Source organism: Pinus tabuliformis, chromosome 2_2, assembly GCF_031772625.1.
Source record: "Pinus tabuliformis cultivar Carrire ecotype Pingquan chromosome 2_2, CPIR1, whole genome shotgun sequence".
Lineage (NCBI taxonomy): Eukaryota > Viridiplantae > Streptophyta > Pinopsida > Pinales > Pinaceae > Pinus > Pinus tabuliformis.
Window position 1 is genome coordinate 315,705,095 of NC_142300.1, and position 18,236 is coordinate 315,723,330.

At 36.9% G+C, this 18,236-nt stretch overlaps 1 protein-coding gene across 1 annotated transcript in view; it reads left to right on the forward strand.

Annotated features, from left to right (window-relative positions):
* The window catches only part of LOC149192560 (protein kinase STUNTED-like), a 90,885-nt gene extending 73,704 nt beyond the window's left edge, over positions 1–17,181 (forward strand). The window contains exons 4-10 of the mRNA XM_089406984.1: positions 14,898–15,162; positions 15,291–15,539; positions 15,711–15,871; positions 16,024–16,100; positions 16,192–16,339; positions 16,442–16,591; positions 16,798–17,181. Of these exons, the coding sequence (XP_089263110.1) occupies positions 14,898–15,162; positions 15,291–15,539; positions 15,711–15,871; positions 16,024–16,100; positions 16,192–16,339; positions 16,442–16,591; positions 16,798–17,181 (1,434 nt within the window). The remainder of the gene's footprint in view (positions 1–14,897; positions 15,163–15,290; positions 15,540–15,710; positions 15,872–16,023; positions 16,101–16,191; positions 16,340–16,441; positions 16,592–16,797) is intronic.
* Positions 17,182–18,236: the final 1,055 nt, after the last annotated feature.

Here is an 18,236-nt window from a genome sequence, read left to right on the forward strand (position 1 = left end):
TTCAAGGAAGATATAGACACAAGATTCATTTTTAATCCCTACACATATAGAACATCCTGAAGATGCATAGTTTAACCATAATCCAAATGAAGTGAAACAAAACCAAACCCCTTCACAGGATAAGTATGATTATCCCCAAGAATTATCTTCAAATTTGTTTCCCTCTCAACCAGGTTTTAGAGGAGTTCACGATAGCCATTGAAGTGCCTAGAGGCCCCACTATCCACTAACTAGCTATCAAACGAATCCAAAGGAGAGGAATTATATAGCGAAAAAAAATAAGAAAATATTCAGATTGAGTGGCAGTCACATTATTTTCATACCTTGAGTTCCTTGATCTCTTGGGAGGATGATGAGTCTCTTCTTGGGCAGGGGGTCCTCCTCTATTCATTCTAAGATTGTAGTTATTCCTTGGAGCACTTCTTTCTTCTGGATAATCTTGGGCATAATGACCATACTTATGAAAATTGTAGCATTCGATGTTGGATGTGTCCTTGAATCCTCTATTGTTGTTCTTGAATCGTGGATTATTGTTCTTGAATCCTTGACCTTTATTTATTGATTTCGATGGTCCTCCTTTTCCTTTCTTCTTCTTGTCTTAGGCAACAAAGGCAACAGGCTCTCCTTTATGCTTTTGAATTATTCCTCTAGAAATCATCCTAGTCTCTTCTTGAGTGCACTTTCCTAATAACTCATCAAATGAAGGAAACTTGTCATTGTTGGTGATGGTGGTAATAAATGTTTTCCATATCAGAGGAATACCTCCAAGTGCATTTAGTACTAGCTCTCCTCCAACAAACAATAGTTGATCCTTGAGTTGGTATATCCTCATGAAGTATGACTACATAGTCTCCCTCTTATTCATCTTGATGTCCTTGAGTTTATTCTTCAAAGTTAGAATATGATTCAAGTTGTTGACTTCATACATTCCAACCAACTTATCATACATTTCCTTAAACTTCTTCAACTTCACAACATAAGTAATCAAATGGTCTTTCAAAGAATTAATAATAATTTTCTTAGCTTTGACCTCACCTTTCTTATACTTGGAATTGACAATAGCAGAGGCATTCTCCGAAGGCTCAAGTACCTTTCCTTCAACATATTCCAAAACATCATTCTCCTCCAAAGTCAAATCAACCCTAGCTCTCCAAATAACATAGTTAGATGAGTCATTCAACTTCTCTTCAACCTTGAAGTATGAGGTAGACATCCTGATCAAGTCAAGTGAACTTCAACAATAGATAACAGGTCTGCAAAGGGTGATTTCTCTTATCTTCTTGGGATTGTCTTCACCTCAGCTCTGATACCATGTTATTTTTTCAATGTTCTGTGATGTAATAATCACTTATATATATTCTTATTCCAATAGCAATCAATTATCCAATATATTTTTTCGATCACCCAGAAACAATAAGCAATTGTAGATAGAACATAAAACCACATGCACAATAGAGGACAACCAAAAATAGTAGAAACATAGAGATTTGGTCAAAGACCAGGGTAAAACCCCACAAGGGAGAAACAATTTCCAAATTCTTCTTCTATAATATTTTCATCAAATGTTCAGTAGAGAGATACATAATCCAAGTGCATCAACAATGAGTCAAAGATCAAAGCCTTGACTATCCCAATCAATGATCCAATATCCAATCAAATCGAAGCATAAAATTCAAATGTGGTGAAACTTGAATTCTGCAATTTCTTGTCAAATTCAACAACAGTCAACGCTGCCCTAGCTGGTGAACAGTCAAAGGTAAAAGTGCCCAGAAAATTTCGGTCAAGGCAGCAAAGAACTCAACCACTTTTTCTTAGTCAACCTTGGTCAAAACAGTCCTCAAAACAACCTTCAAATTTGGACAAAGTCAAAGAGTTGATTGTGGAAACCCTAGAAAAACAGTTAAAGATTTTCAACGGAAGCCCAAAATGGGATTGAATATATATTTATTTTCAATTTCAATTATATGAATCTATATATATATATATATATATATTCATAAAATTGAAATGCGGTATGGTTGAATGGTAAAATTTCTCTTTGCTAAGGAGAAGATGCAGGTTCGATCGCCGCTACCTGCCCTTCACATGGAATATGAACATAGTAAGTTCTCATTTAAAGTTATCTTTGTCACCCATAGTTGATACAGGAGTAAAGTTCGGAAGACTACGATTGATCCTCGAAGTATAATGAATGGAAAAAAAAAACATGTCGTTCCACTTTTGGTCAACAAGCTCTTGAATTTGGTCTCCCAAGAACAAATGAGAAATCAGTCAAAGTAGCCCAAGTCAACCAAAGTCAAAGCAAGTTAAACTAGTCCCAAATCATAAGTCAAACTCGGTCAATAGAAACACACTCTCTCTCCTTCGCACGTGTGAACTCGAACATGCGATTTTTAGACTAGATCGAACCATCCAAGGAAGAAATGATGTGTGGTGAGATGCCTCTAAGTGATGTCAAGCAACTTGTATTTATATGAGGATTTGGTGGACTAATTTCCTCTTCTAGGCTGATTGACTTGTACATTTTGTGATGTCATGGTTTCCTATTAAAAATAATAATTTTCCATGAGCGAATTAAATTCTTCCAAGGGCTAGTAGGGTCTTCAGAGGATGAGAAGGGCTTCCTTAAGGAGGGAATTCCAAGGGCTAGGAGTGTCTCCAGAGGCTGAGAAGGGCTTCCCCAAGGAGGGAATTTTTCCCTGACCTGCCAATTTTCAACATATTAAACAATAAAAGTTAAATGCATTAACAAATAGAGGATTTCCGTTGACAGAAAAATGGGTACACAAAACCCTCTTCCTCTTGATGTAGCTTGTTGAAGAAAACTAAGAAGGGACAGACAGACAAGGTCCCAAAATGTCATCTGCCTATCACCACTCATATAAAAAAAATCAACAAAATACAAATTTCTTAATTTACAAGTTAAACTGCTTGACAAAACCCTCTGCATTTGGTCAAGAAATTTTTAGAAATTGAAAAACTATGAAAAAGAGTAGACAAAATAGAAGAGAAAACATGTGAAACCATAGGCTCGTGAAGTGGATAACGAGCAAAGATGAAAACAAAAACATAGTTTGGGGTTCAAGAGAACACTTTTCTAAGGATGCTAGTACATATTGTATGACTTTATGCCACTTGTTATCTGTGCCGCCCACGGAAGGGTTTAACGCATTCGTTATGCGTTGAACATCGAATTAATTTAAAGTTGACCAAAAATCAAACAAATAATCTATAAAGTTCACATTGCAAAAAATATATAATTTATTTTTTAATTTGTTTATTTATTTAGATGTTGATTGATTCAGAAAGATCAAGCCTTATTCTGAAATCATTGCAATCTTGCAATCTAAGTACGATGATTACTACTTGGACCGTGCCATGTCAGTTTGTGTTGAAAGGCTAAAATTTTACAACAATTATTATATTCATAGTAAATGTTTAATTTCCAGTGCGATGAGCAATATTTCCAACCTATTCGTTATTTAATAGCCCCTCCTCACAGTAACAAATGGGCCATGTATCCAACCATGCCTTTATAAACCCTTTTTTCCAATTAGTGATTCCGGCCACACTGTTGACAATTGTACACATTTGAGAAAAGTCATTTTCACATCCATTTGTTGCAACTCCAAGTCGAAATGAGCTACTAATTCCATAATAACGCGCAAGGAATATTTCTTAGATACAGGAGAAAAGGTCTCCGTGTAGTCGATTCCTTCTTTCTGAGTGAATCCCTTAGCAACAAGTCTTGCCTTGTATCTCTCAATGTTGCCCAATGAGTCTTTCTTTGTCTTAAAGACCCATTTACACCCAATGGCTTTTGCACCATTAGGCAACTCAAAAAGATCCAGACTTCGTTACTCTTTATGGAATTCATCTCTTCCTTCATGGAATTGTACCATAATTCTGATTCTTTGCAACTCATGGCTTGTGAAAAGGACTCGGGATCATTTTCGGCTCTAATGTTGTAGTCAAATTCTTGCAGATACACAACATAATCATCAGGAATTGCTGATCTCTTTGGTCTAGTAGATCTTCTTAATGTTGTACCATCATCTTTCTGAGAAGTATGTGGTTCAACTTGTTGTTCAAAAGTTCTTGGCAACTCTTGAACTCCCTAATCCATTGGAATGTCGTCAGCAGCTTGTGGAACTTCAAAAATTGGTTGTTCAACACCAGTTTGTACTTGAGGGGTGCTATGAACAATAACCAATCTATGACTTGAGGTGGAAGGTTGAGATTCTGAATGACCCTTCTTAGAAACTATGTTCCTGGTTTGATTGCTCCCATTGATCAAGTCATTTTCAAGAAACTTTTCATTTCTTGATTCCACAATCCTAGTGCTGTGAGATGGATAATAAAATATGTAACCTTTAGACCTTTCAGCATATCTAATGAAATACCCACTAATGGTCCTTGGGTCCAACTTCTTCTCTTGTGGATTATATATTCTCACTTTAGACGGGCATCCCCAAATGCGCATATGTCGCAAACTCGGTTTCCAACCTTTCCATAATTCAAATGGTGTTTTACAAATAGCCTTGGTTGGAACTCGGTTTAATATATACACTGTTGTCTTAAGTGCTTCAGTCACAAGGATTTAGGAAGATTGGAGTTACTAAGCATACTCCGCACCATGTCCATAATGTTCGGTTTCTTCTTTCTGCTACACCATTTTGGTCGGGTGAACCGGGCATGGTGTATTGGGCAACAATCCCATGCTCTTGAATAAATTTAGCGAATGGCCCAGGTGCTTGTCCATATTCTGTGTATCTACCATAATATTTTCCACCTCTATCTGATCTCATGATCTTAATTTGTTTGCCGCATTGTTTCTCTACTTCAGCCTTAAAGATCTTAAAGGCATCTAATGCTTCGCTCTTTTTATGAAGCATGTAGAGATACATATATCGTGAGTAATCATCTATAAAAGAGATGAAGTATCTCTGACCATGTGAGTCCATGTCTGGACTACATATATCAGTATGTATGATCTCTAATATGTCCGAACTCCTATTGGCACCTTTTTTTGACTTGTTGGTCTACTTTCCCTTTATGCAGTCCACACAAGTCTCAAAATCAGTAAAATCCAGAGTGTTAAGCACCCCTTCATTTACCAATCTTTTAATTCTTTCTATGGAGATATGACCTAGTCTCCGGTGCCATAATTTAGAGGAATCTTCATTAATAACACATGTTTTAGTGCTAGTGTGAACATGCATTGAATCATAAGTGACATTGTTTTGTCAATTAATGTAGTAAAGACCATTAGACAAAATATCATTCCCAACATAATCAGATTTATAAAATAGACTGAAGGATTTTTCTGAAAAGTTAAAGGAATATCCAAAAGGTACAAGCCTTGAAACTGAAATCAAGTTTCTAGAAAAACTTGGAACATAAAAGGTCTTTTCTAATTCTAAAACAAAGCCACTACTTAAAGTTAAATAACATGTTCCTATAGCTTCCACATGCGAGCCCATCTTGTTTCCTGATAAGATGCTTTGCTCACTTCCCACTGGCTTCCTTAGGTTTTGCAAACCCTGCAAGGAATTCGAAATGTGAATTGTTGATCCAAAATCAATCCACCATGTGTTAATATTAACATTAACCATATTAGATTCATAACAAACAAACGAGATTGGATTACCTTTGTCCGCAAGCCATTTCTGAAATTTGGCGCATTTCTTCTTCATGTGTCCCTTCTTTTTACAGAAGAAACACTTAGAATCCTTCTTGATATCAGCTTGGGGAGGTACTTTACCTTTCCCTTTCTAATTGGTTTGAGATTTGACCTTTCCACGCGTTGCCAACATTACACTTTCTCCCAGTGCCATCATCAGTCTCTCTTCCTCCTGAACACACATGGTCATGAGTTCATTAATTGACCATTTATCCTTATGTGTGTTGTATGAGATTTTGAAAGGTCCATATTGGTGCGGAAGGGTGTTCAGGATGTAGTGCACCAGGAAAGACTCCGATATTTCAACCTCGAGTTTCTTCAATTGAGCCACAATGTTCCTCATGTGCATGATGTGCTCGCGCACACCTTTCACACTGGTGAGCCTTAGGGATGAGAACTTCATGATTAGGGTGCTTGTTAGTGCCTTGTTTGAAGTGATGAATTGATCATCAATGGCCTTTAGCAAGTCTCGGACCTTTTCATGCTGATCAACGGAACCACGAATACCAGCTGAAATTTTAGTCTTAATGAACATCATGCTTAGACGATTAGATCTCTCCCATCGTTCATAAAGTGTGATGTGCGCTGTAGTGCTGGTATTAGTGAGTGCCAGTGGTTCATCTTTCCTAATAGCATAGTCTATGTCCATCCACCCCAAATGAAGGAGAACCCTCTCCTTCCAGACCTTATAGTTATCTCCCTTAAGTTCAGGGATATCACAACGAATTTCAGAGAAATTTGCAGGTTGTACAACTGCATAAAATTAAAGATCACATGCTTAAGTTTAAAATTGAGGCCTAAATAAAATTTCATGTTTTACCAATGTAAATCATGCTCAAAATTGAATCTAATGACATAAAAATTGCCTGTGGGCTAAATTTTCAATTCAAGCAGATTCAATTATTCATAGTTTTGAACTTTATGATAAAACTATTAATTCATAACTCTTGTGGGTAAGTTATGAATATTTTATCCTAATTAATTATATAAATATAATAATTGAGATAAAATTTATTATATTTAGTATAATTAATTACAATTAATGTCTAAATAATCTTTATGTGATCCTAATCTATCATAATATATAATATTATTTAATTAGAGATGTTGTGGCTATTCTCTAATCAATTAAAATTATATGGATCACTAGACATTATTTTTGATAAATTGCATAAACAAAAATATACACAGTACTTCACATTTCATGCTATGTGAAATGGCGTATACATAGTTTAATATGAAGCAATTTAAAAAATATGGAAAACGGAAACAATTACCACACTGAAGAAACACTTCAAAATTTACCTATAAAATTATAAACATTTCTTTAACCATAGTAAAAAACAATGTTTGGTGAAAAGAATAAGTCAAAATGACATTTTAAATAAACTCCACATGACTCCGCACTAATATAACCAGAACTATAAGTGACATAGTATGAGTAAAAACTGCCATAAATATCAGCATTACTGTAAATGACATAGTATGAGTAAAAATTGCCATAAATATCAGCATTACTATAAATGATGGCAATAATTCCTCAAGAGATAAATAAAATTAAAGCACCGTTGTAAATTTGCGCACACCAAGGCAGAGATAAAATAACGCTCTGATACCAAATGTAAGATAAACAACAATTCTTGATGTGGAAATAAAACTTAAAGAAATCATAAAGAATGTAAAAAAATTGATGCCCAAGAAAAATACCTCCAGCCATTGATGCTAGCGTACAATCTGTCACTATTTTGCTATACCACAGACAACCTCCATTACTTGCTAAAAGCAACCACGCTTCTTCTCTGTTTGAGGTTGAGAGCACTCAGCTAAGAATGCAGAGAAACACACAAGATTGCTTCTCGTACAGGCGATTAAATATTAGCGTTGGTGGATTCGCAGAAACCCATCGCTGTTTATTCCTCTTGCACTACTCCGCTATGTTGTAACGAGGAACGACCTCCAAGTTTAAATCAGGTGCGAATGTATGGATGGATAAGTGGATCATATATGGATCTCCAAAAAGAAGTTTCAACGCAAAGTTTGTATAACAGGAAATCGCAACAGCCACACCATGCAATGGTCAACACATTAACACATTTCTATGAAACGCATATAAACCCAAAAACAACAGCGCAACAAAAATTACAAAGCCCTCAGATTTATAAAATCACCCAAAATCTCTGCATGGCACTTCTAAAAATCTGAAGGCACTTCCAAGCTCTGCTCTCTCAACTTGATGGTGTAAAACTGAAGGGGATTGAGATGCAAGCTTGGGGACCAAACATAAATATATATATATATATATATCCAAGCTTCCATCAAGCTTTTGTTGGCTATGTGTCAAGTGTTCCACAGATCATGGCAGAGAACTCCAGATAGAGTAATGGACCACTTCAGAAGCTCCCAACAAGAAATTAATTAACTGAAGTTGATTTCCGTAATTTAAGGAAATGACTGCAGTTGGTTTCTAGAAATTAAAGAAATGACTGCCATACAAGGTTGAGGTAGAATGTAGCTGTTTGAACACCCATTAAATTTAGCACGAGAGATACTTCAGTTGATATTAGCCATTCTTCTTGCAGGGAGAGTCAAAATTAGGTCAGAACAACGTACCAAATGCCCTTGATTTAGAGGGCACCCCTACCATTGTCGGAGTCAAGCACGATGAATTCCCTGTTGTAACGTCTAAAGCGGACTGTGACCTTCAAACATCAACGAATGTTGTTTCTCGAGTTGAACATGCTATTGGCGAATCGGCTAGCCATTGCGAATTCTTGAATAATTTTATGGAGGTTGTTAGTAGTTACCAGGAGCCATGTGCTAGTTACACTAGTCTCAAATTGATCCTGTAACAGGACATGTGCATCTTTGAGGACCTGAAAAGAATGATGGACAGTTTGCTACACCTCCCACATAGCTGTAAAGTTGCTAAAATTATGATAATGGTCGATAGACCATCGGGTAAACAACTTGAGAAGGAGCCCAAATTTTTGAAGAATGCATGGTCAGGGAGACATTTTTTGAGTATCCCCCATTGGGTTGTTTTGCTGCGAGAGACATGTGTCAAACTAACGTTGATGGAGTCATGAGAAGATCATCAACGCTGCGGCCAAGAAGGGTGAATGAAATTTGTTCTTACCGCGTATCGCAGAGAGCGAAGGAGAGGGGCTCCAATTCTTTCTTTGGTGGGCAGGTGAAGTTGCTTTATTTCTTGCATTCTTTGCTTTTTTTTGTTCCAGGAATACATGTTTTTTTAAAGAAAATGGCAAGTCCACCACTACCGGGCATCTTATTTACAAACTCGGTGGTATCAACAAGTGTGTGATCGAGCGTTTTAGGAAGGATGTTACTAAAAGATTTTAATGAATCTCTGTCTACTCTTGAAGTTGGCTATGCATTTCATTTTTTTCATATGTGGTTCGATCCTCTGTTTTTATCTATCATTGTTGTAATAGTTGACACTTTCGTTTCTTTGGATAGTATGCGGTTGTTGGTGCAAAACACAATTGGTTTTGGGAATTCTTTTCTCAGTTTTAAAAGTACTGTATATCTTGGGGATTTAATTAAAAATAATGGTAACTTACAAATAGTGTGTTTTTGTAAGTTCACCAATGAAATTATATTGTAAATGGGTACATTTTCGGTATAAATCGACACCCTCCTTGTGTTCCATGCATAGGGATCATTGTTTTTTTACCTTCATCCACATGAACATTTTATAAACATATTCATCCTCTCATTTTGTATGGGATAAGAGGGGATTGACTGTGAGGCTTCTTGTGTTTTGAAGCCCTATCAATCAAACATGTACAAACAACCCTGAGTAACAATGATATCATATTCTCACCTTGTATCTAATAGGGGGGAAGTGATGATCAACTATAAGATTCGAAGAGTCTAAGCCACAGCCTAAACAACAGTGAAAACCAAAACCTCAAGCCTAAACCAAAATTAGAGTTGCATCTAGAGTTAAAGTTATGAGTGGGATTCAGTTTACTGTCATCTTCAAACAGAAACTGGGAGGACTTCCTCTAGCAAAAGACTTCAACTTCTAGTCAGATTTGGCACTGTTTCCGGAACTACAGTAAGTGTTCCAGAGTTGGTGGTCAACATTAAACCATTGTAGGTTGAGACCCCTCTTTTCAGGTTGAGGTTCTCCCTTTTTCCGTAGGTTGAAACCTCCCTTTTTCTAGGTTGATGGTCTCCCTTTTCAAAACATTAGGGGCACTTCCTCTAGTGGAGGAGTTCAACTTATTTCCAGATTTGGAGGAGTTCCAAGAACTACACTAAGTGTTTCAATGTTGGTGGTCATCCTTAAACCATCACCAGTTGAGACCTCATATTCTCCCAACTTTTGGGTTTGTGGTTTTCCTTAAAAACCACCATTTTAGAGAGCACATTCAACCAATTGTTGTCATGCATTTGTGTATTACAACTCTCCTCTTCAAGGTTAATTTTAGGGGCGAATAATCGCCCAAAGGCGAAATTTAAGGCTTTTTATATTTTAATGGGGCGAATTTTTAATTAAAATAATAATTTTTTTTTTATATAATTAGCCCATATTTTATTTAAAAATTAATTTATTTTTTTATTTTAGCCCAGGGCGGATAAACTAACCGAATCGTATTTGATCAAATTCGACCCATTTTGATATTTGCGGAATCGTATTTGATCAAAATCGCCCCCATTTTGATTTACAGTTTGGGTTTTCTGGTTTGGGAGTGGTTTGTGAGGGTCGATTTGGTCATGGGATGTTAGATTTATTTTGAAATGGAGGGCGGAGCGAGGGCGGCTCCCTGTTTTGACGGATTCAGCCCGCTGTTTTGGTGTATATGGCTCCCTGGGTCCCTGTATAAAAATGGTTTTGAAATAGGTTTTTTCATCCTAGTTCACAAATCTAGCAGCAGCAGTTTCGGTGGGATATTCTTGCATTTTCAGATTTCAATCCGCTTATTCTTCTCTGGTTTCGGTATCCATTATTTGTTGGATTTGAACGGCTCATGCCACTGCAGCAGCAACAACAACAGTCGGTACTTGACCGAATTGTTGGCTGAGCGCGAGAAATTAGGCCCCTTTATGCAGGTCCTGCCCATCTGTAGCCGGCTTTTGAACCAGGGTAAGTTGGCTTCATATGTCTTGTTTTTACAGATTATCAGTTGTTCTGGAAGGCCAAATTAGGTGGATTCATGCCTCTGCAGTTGGAACAGGGGTGATAATCACTTTGCCAGTGAACGTTGAATGCTTCCGTTGGTTTGGAAGCAAATATAACCGTGGCTCCAAATTGTTCTCACAAACCCAGAAATGCAGACTGCTAAAAAATATTAGATTTGTGTTGTCTAAAATGTGGCGCAGTAGTTATTTTTATTGGCAAAAGATAGGGTTGTAGGGCCCTTAAGTATATGGGAAACATACAGCATCTGGACTTATGGAAACATGGAGCCTGGATCTTCCAATAGGTGGATCTGGGAAAAAATAGAAGAATTCTTGATTTCCCTTCCCAAGCAAAAAGTGCAAATGGCTGTTAATAGCCCCTTGCTGTTCCAAACATCATTTTATTTGCTTTACTGAATGGTCTGATTTATATTCCAACCTTTCTTTTTCACTACATGCTCCTTTTTCCAACCAAGATCATGTTACTCCACAGCGTTTAGTCGATGCAAATCATATATATATGGCATTTATTTCATGTATATTGGCAGTTGAACTTTTGCCAATATTTCTACGACAGTTATTATTGCTGATCAGATCTTGATTTAGGCCTAAGCGTATCAGATCTTGCTGATCAGATCTTGTATACATTTAAAAAAAAATACAAACCAGTTACCTACTAGTTCCTTAACCTCTGAGGTCTCAATATCTCAGTTCTTCCTAGCTTTACACTTGGTTGGTACTTCTTTAATATGCTCCAATCCTGTATTCCGTTCTCAATCTCTTTCTCTCCTCACTTTTGGTATATTGCTGAAAAGTTTTCGAGGCAAGAAATCTGTTGTATTAATATTGTCTGATTTGTAATAGAGAAACTGCTATGAGGTGCTTTGGACTACTTGGGAATGAATTTTTGTCTCAGATGTCGATAGTCTGTATTGTGGTAGACAATAAGATGATTTCTTTTCTCAGGGATTGCAATTGCTTTCCGTAAGATGGGGTATACCTGTTCATGGTACTTCTTTCGACATCAAGTTGATAAACCTTCCCTTAGACTTGAGTTTTGTTTGGTTCTTTTTCGTTGGGTGATGATAAAAAATGTAATATTCATTTGTATTTGTTGATTTTATACTCATGGAACTTGTTTCTTATTGTACTCAGTTCTTTTGATGCAAGAAAGAACAACAGACTAGTTTGAGCTTGAGGTACTTGAAGCGGCAGCAGCTCTCTTCTCAAGCGGTATGTGTTCTAGTTCTCAAGTGTAATATGAGTAAATTTAGAATGTACTGCCGTTTGACAATACTTGTAAGCACTTTGAAGCAAATGTGGCCTGAATGCTGTTTGAAACTGGAGATACTGATGACCTCAATGATGTGAAAAATTGGAGATACCGTATGGCCTCAATGGTGTTTGTAATCAAAATCTGGATTGAACACAGTGTCTGTATAGACTGTTGTATAGACTGTAGTCTAATTATGTATAGACTGTTGGTCTTAAGAGCATGCGATCATTGATCAAGCCATCATGACCCATGGCAGCTTTGAAGGGATAAAAGGAAGACGTGTTGAAGCCAATGCTGCCATTGGAGTTTGATTCTTGAATATCATGGAGATTAAGAAGAATTATGTTCCATGCTCAAGGTTAATTACATTAACGTTTTATGTGCTTACTCTACAAATGATTTTGAACAAGTTTTTCATGGAAACCTTTCGAAAAGAGAAAAAAGACCTTGCATTATAGTTTATTGGTGGATTCCTATATTTTCTTGGTTGTTGTTACATGTTGACTATTGGAAGATCTGTTTATATTACTGAGAATCTTTCACCTGAAAATGGAGCAGTAAAGGACATATTAACTGTTATACGCTTTTGATTTTTCTGCCTTTGAGAACCTTGTGAGTTGTATGTCATTGAAGGGTGACTTGGTTTGAATAGTTAGCTTTGGAGAGCAGTTAGAGGAAGAAATAACTCAAACCCAAACTCAACAATGGAATTTTTATCAATGTGTCCATTCCAATAGATTATTATTCTAAACCTGGATGATGTGGCAACAATAATTATATATTTTTTGGAATGTACCTCAGTGAATGATCACCTTTTGTAATATTTTAAGTGCCGCTACATAGAGATGTTATTTCTATGCTTAATTAATTGCATTGATGTGCCATAGAGCAATGCAATGCATCTGGATACTTGAAGTCTTGGAATTGCAGAGCAGCATTTGCTTGATTCCTTGGTAGCTGTTTGAAGATCCTAACCAAACTGATGTTTCTTTCAGAATTGTGGTTCTTTGTCATAGTAGTATAGTACGCTGTTCCTGAGATTACCTTTGGTTCTGTTCTGAGATCTGTAGAGAATTGTTGAGCAAGGGGGAGGATAGCTTCATCTTAAAGCATCCCTCTACCCAACGTTAAGCTTGATGGGAAGAATTATCCTATCTTCAAGTGAAGGGTGCTAAACATATAATTGAAGAATTGATTGTTAAGACTTGTGGAGGGTAAGAAGACAAATTGCACTGTTGCTAAAGAATTAGTAAAGCTATAAGAAAAATTGCACTGTTATATAGAGTGTCTATACAACAGTCTATATATTACAACTAAGTACAATGAGTCTCTCTTTGTGGTTAATTGTACTATACCTTGGGTGCCAACATTCATAATTCTTGTTGTTGAACCAAGCTCTCCAGTTGCAGCAATAAGCTCGACACCTTTGTCTTATTGATTGCATTCTTTGAACAATGTTACTCAAGCCAATCCTTAAACCTTGGATTGATCAATCGATCTCTAAAGAACATTGCATCATGATGTTGTTCATCCCCTCTTCTACAATTTCTCTCTTATAGATGCATTCTTTGATTGTTCAAGGCCTCCTCCTTAATGACATTTGAGGGATAATTTTGCCTCCTTCCTTGTCTTAACATAAACTTGGTTTTGTTATCCATCTTTCACATGGCTGCTAGGATCCATGGTCACTTCTGAAAATTGCTTGCAAGGTTATCTTGGCTTCATTATGCATTGTTTTTTCCTTTTGGAAACTCATCCTTCCTTGAGGATTGTCTAGCATCTACTACCTCAATTTGTATTTCTTGGATCAATTTAGTGCTCTCGTTCTCCTTTTGGACCAGTTGTCCATTCTCCTCACATGCAAAGCATGCATTCACATAAAATTCACCAATTTTAAAAATAAAAGGTTACCTGGCCTCTTCTGATGCCTCCAACATCAAATTTTGTCTTCCTTCCATGCTTTAGGAAGGTACTCCTTCTCTTTCTTCTATTCTTATGACAACTATGAATGATTGTCCCTCTTGAAAATCCTTATCATCTGCATCTATACACATAGCATCAGTATCATAATCACCAAGCTCTTTAGCCCCATATGGTATATATGTTACGAGCACTTCTAGCTAACCTCCCATGAGACTTTCATTTATTGTCTCATCGACATCCTCTTTGTGTAGCTCCCTCTACTGTTATGATGCTTTTTCCACCATATCTTCTATCAACAAATCCATATGTTGATTTGAACTCTTTATGCAGTCCATGAGACTCTGATAGTCTCTCTTCAACATCTTCCTCATCATCAAGGACTATTCCCTGCTCTGGTTCAAAATAGTGAACTAATTCAACTTTAGGCTCAATAGGTGCTTCATCTTCCTCCCTAGCTTTCTAGCTTTAGGGGTCTTCGTCTTAAAATCTTTTTTCTGACAAGTAATTTGGCCTTCTTCCTTAGGTCCCATCTCTACCTTTGGTATTCTCTTTCAAGCCTCATTTTGACTATGTTGAATCTCTCCTTCAACTCATAAATCTCCTTTTCAATTTCTTCTTTACTCATGCCATTTTCCTTGGCATGCTTCTCCCTTTTGTTATGGCATCCATGAGAACTGGTTAGTAGTGGGTAGTTCTTAACCAAAAGGTTCCCAAAAGGGCGACTTCGGGACTGATTACAGAGAAAGGAGAATCAGTACCTGGATGGCCCCTCTTACGTGGAGCCGATTCACTGACCAAGCTTCCTACTCCACAGTCTACATCAAAACAAACATCTGTAGTTGAATGGGCACTACAGTTGCCAAATAGGCTTACACAGCAACTGGAGAGCTTCATTTGAAAGGACAGATTATGCAGAAGGTTTGCAACTATGAACATGAAGCTCGGTCTTCAAATGAGGTAGCACCAATTGAAGCATGCTCTAAAGAAGAAGGGTTTCCTTGCAGTCAGCAGAATGATTTTGATCGAGAAGAAAATTGTTTGGCAAGGAGATTAGAGTTCCTTTGTCAAAGTAAAACCTGCAGGCATTTTACATATCAGGAGTTGCAATCTGCTACTTCTGGTTTTTCAACAGGTTGCATTTGTAGTTTTCCTCATGGAGTTTTTCATTTCTGTGCTTCTGTTTTGAATGGGAAATTTCCCTTGAAATGTATATTAACCTTGTGAACTCAATTCAATTATGTAACATCCTTATTCTTGCAGGGAATTTTATAGGAAGAGGAGGCTGCAGTAAGGTGTACAGAGGATTTCTTCCTGATGGACAATCGGTGGCAGTGAAAATCTTGAATTCATCATCCAAAACAGAGCAAGAGCTTCTTTCTGAAGTTGAGATTCTTACTCTATTGAAGCACAACCATGTCATTACACTTATCGGTTACTGTGCAGAAGGCCTTAACCGCCTTCTGGTGTATAATTTTGTATCCAGAGGAAACCTTGAAGAGAATCTCCATGGTATATACTCAATAGTATTGCATTTTAAGAATCATGAAATCGTGTAGAAATATTAAGCAGTAGTACGTTTTAAGCATCATAGTGTTATGTATTGTATGGCAGGGTCTTTCATTTTCTCTTTTCTGAGATTTGATTATAGTCCTAGCTATTGACTATGTATATATTTTTCAGGAGGAGAGGAAAAGCCAATACTTCCTTGGAAAGTGCGATTAAAAGTGGCTGTAGGAGTTGCTGAAGCATTAGATTACTTGCATAATGGCTTTTCTCAATCTGTCATTCATGGAGATGTAAAGTCTTCCAATATCTTGCTTTCTGAAGAGTTTGAACCACAGGTATAAATCTTTTTACTGCAAGAAGAATCAAGACTAAATTGCACAATTCAGTATTTGAAGAGATCTTAGTGATCTAGACTTGTAAACTGAAACTTGGAATTCTGCACTAATGAAAAATTTCAACAGAATTAATGTGCGTGTTATTATAATAGTTGTCAGATTTTGGGCTAGCAAGGTGGCCACCAACATCTTCATATATCACTTGCAGCGATGTTTTAGGAACATTTGGGTATGTAAGCATCTTCCCAGTTTCGATTGGCCATTTTCAGATTAAAGCTATCCAATTTGTAAATTCACTAATTGTGATTGTAGTTTGACAGGTATCTTGCTCCAGAATACTTTGTTTATGGAAAGGTTAATGAGAAGACGGATGTGTATGCATTTGGTGTGGTCCTTCTTGAGCTAATAACTGGAAGGAAGCCAATTGATACAGCAAGTCCCAAGGGTCAAGAAAGCCTGATTATGTGGGTAAGTCCTGGTTTTTACAGTTGACTCTCTTCTTCATGTTTATTTATATTGATTATCCTTATTAGGGGCTCATGTTTAACCTTCTGTAAATGTTGAAACCAGGCAAGACCACTCTTACAGGATGGGAATATGGAAAGTCTTGCTGACAAATGTTTGCAAAATGTTTATGATACAAATGAAATGCATAGAATGATGCTTGCTGCTACGCTTTGTCTAAGGGAAACATCTCATTACCGTCCTTGCATGAGCCGAGTAATTTATCTTCCTCTATTCATTTCTATATGCTTCAGGGGCTTGTTTTTACTACCTCGTGTGTTTTTTGAGGGTATTCTTTACCTGCAAAAATTACTTTAGGGTGCAATTTCTCTTACATTTTCTTTTAGCTATAAAACACTCTATGTTAACCACATCTGTTCATCTCTGCTTACTCTTTAATACCAAGATATGATTAATGGCAGATTTTAAAACTACTACAAGGAGAAGATGAGAGGACTGACTGGGCGTGGTGCCAGAATACAATGATCAAGGATATGGATACTTCAGATGAGGATGACATTGTAGAAAATCAGGGGGGGCATGATATACAAACCCATCTCACCCTTGCCATGCTTGGGGTGGATGATGATACGTATCACTTAGTAGCACAGATCATAGTGTGGGCATTTTGCCAACAAACAATTCTTTGGAAGATTACGGACTGCGCCGATGTAGCAATTCATCAAGCTTTTAATTCAAGATTAAAAGAAGTGAGTTTTGTTGCCAGCAATACATTTGTTTATGGTTGCTTTATAAGTTTCCCATGGCCACAGTGGTTTCATATTCTTATATGGCCAGGAATGTGACGTATTATGCTAGACCTCAAAGAATAGCTAAGGATTGTATGAAAACTAGGGGATTGAACAATAACATTGACTTCGTTAAAGCATTCCTTGAAGTTAGAAGCAAGCTCATGGGCGGAAAGGAAGATCAAGATGTCAGTACTCCATTATCTTGGCTGCAGATCTGAGCAATGTTTGACTAGTTGGCATCTTTTGTTCGCATGCTGATTTTTTCAGTGTCGTGTCCACATTTCTACTTTTTACTGTCAATCTCATGTAAATAGTGAAAATGGATCTACGGTGTTCATTACACTGCTCTGGGTAGACAAGTACCAAGAAGAGTAACTTTTTGGTAATGCTACTATATTGTCAATTCAGAAGTGGTGGAGAGAACCGTAGAAAGAACTACCCACTACTAACCAGTTCTCATGGATGCCAGGTTGATTGATCAAATGGATCAAATGTGCTGAAGCTTGAGATCCTTCTTTGATGCGCCATAAGGGCCATGCCTGATGCGTTTTTGGTCTAACAAAAGGACCAAGGGTTCAAATAGTTAATGGTTAGCATTCACCAACTATTAAAACAGAGTAGCCATGTCTAATTTTCAAATTTCATTTATAACACTAGCAATTTTTATTGCATAATATCAGGAATGAACAGATGCAGGGTTTTCAAGATTCAGGTTGAATATCACAGAAGACAATGCAAAGGTGTACCGGTGAATACTATGGTATTAATGAGAATCAAAAGTTAAAAGCTACACAGTAGAATGCATTTATTCATCTTCAAGGATATCACAGCACACACCACACTGCATTTTCACTTTTCATCCATAGAAATGTTTCCATCGATGGAAGGATTTATGGTTAACAATAGCAATAACTAAAGACCTTGTCACCATACTAATGTGCATATTCATCACTTATTGTAAAGGACTGAACCTAATTCCTTTTTATTTAATTACCAAGCCATAATCATGACAATATCCACAAAATTCAATAAGAATGGTTTAGGTTGTGTAAAATTCCACCACTATATGTTCGTGGGTCATATTCCTTCCATGGTACCATTTTGCTACA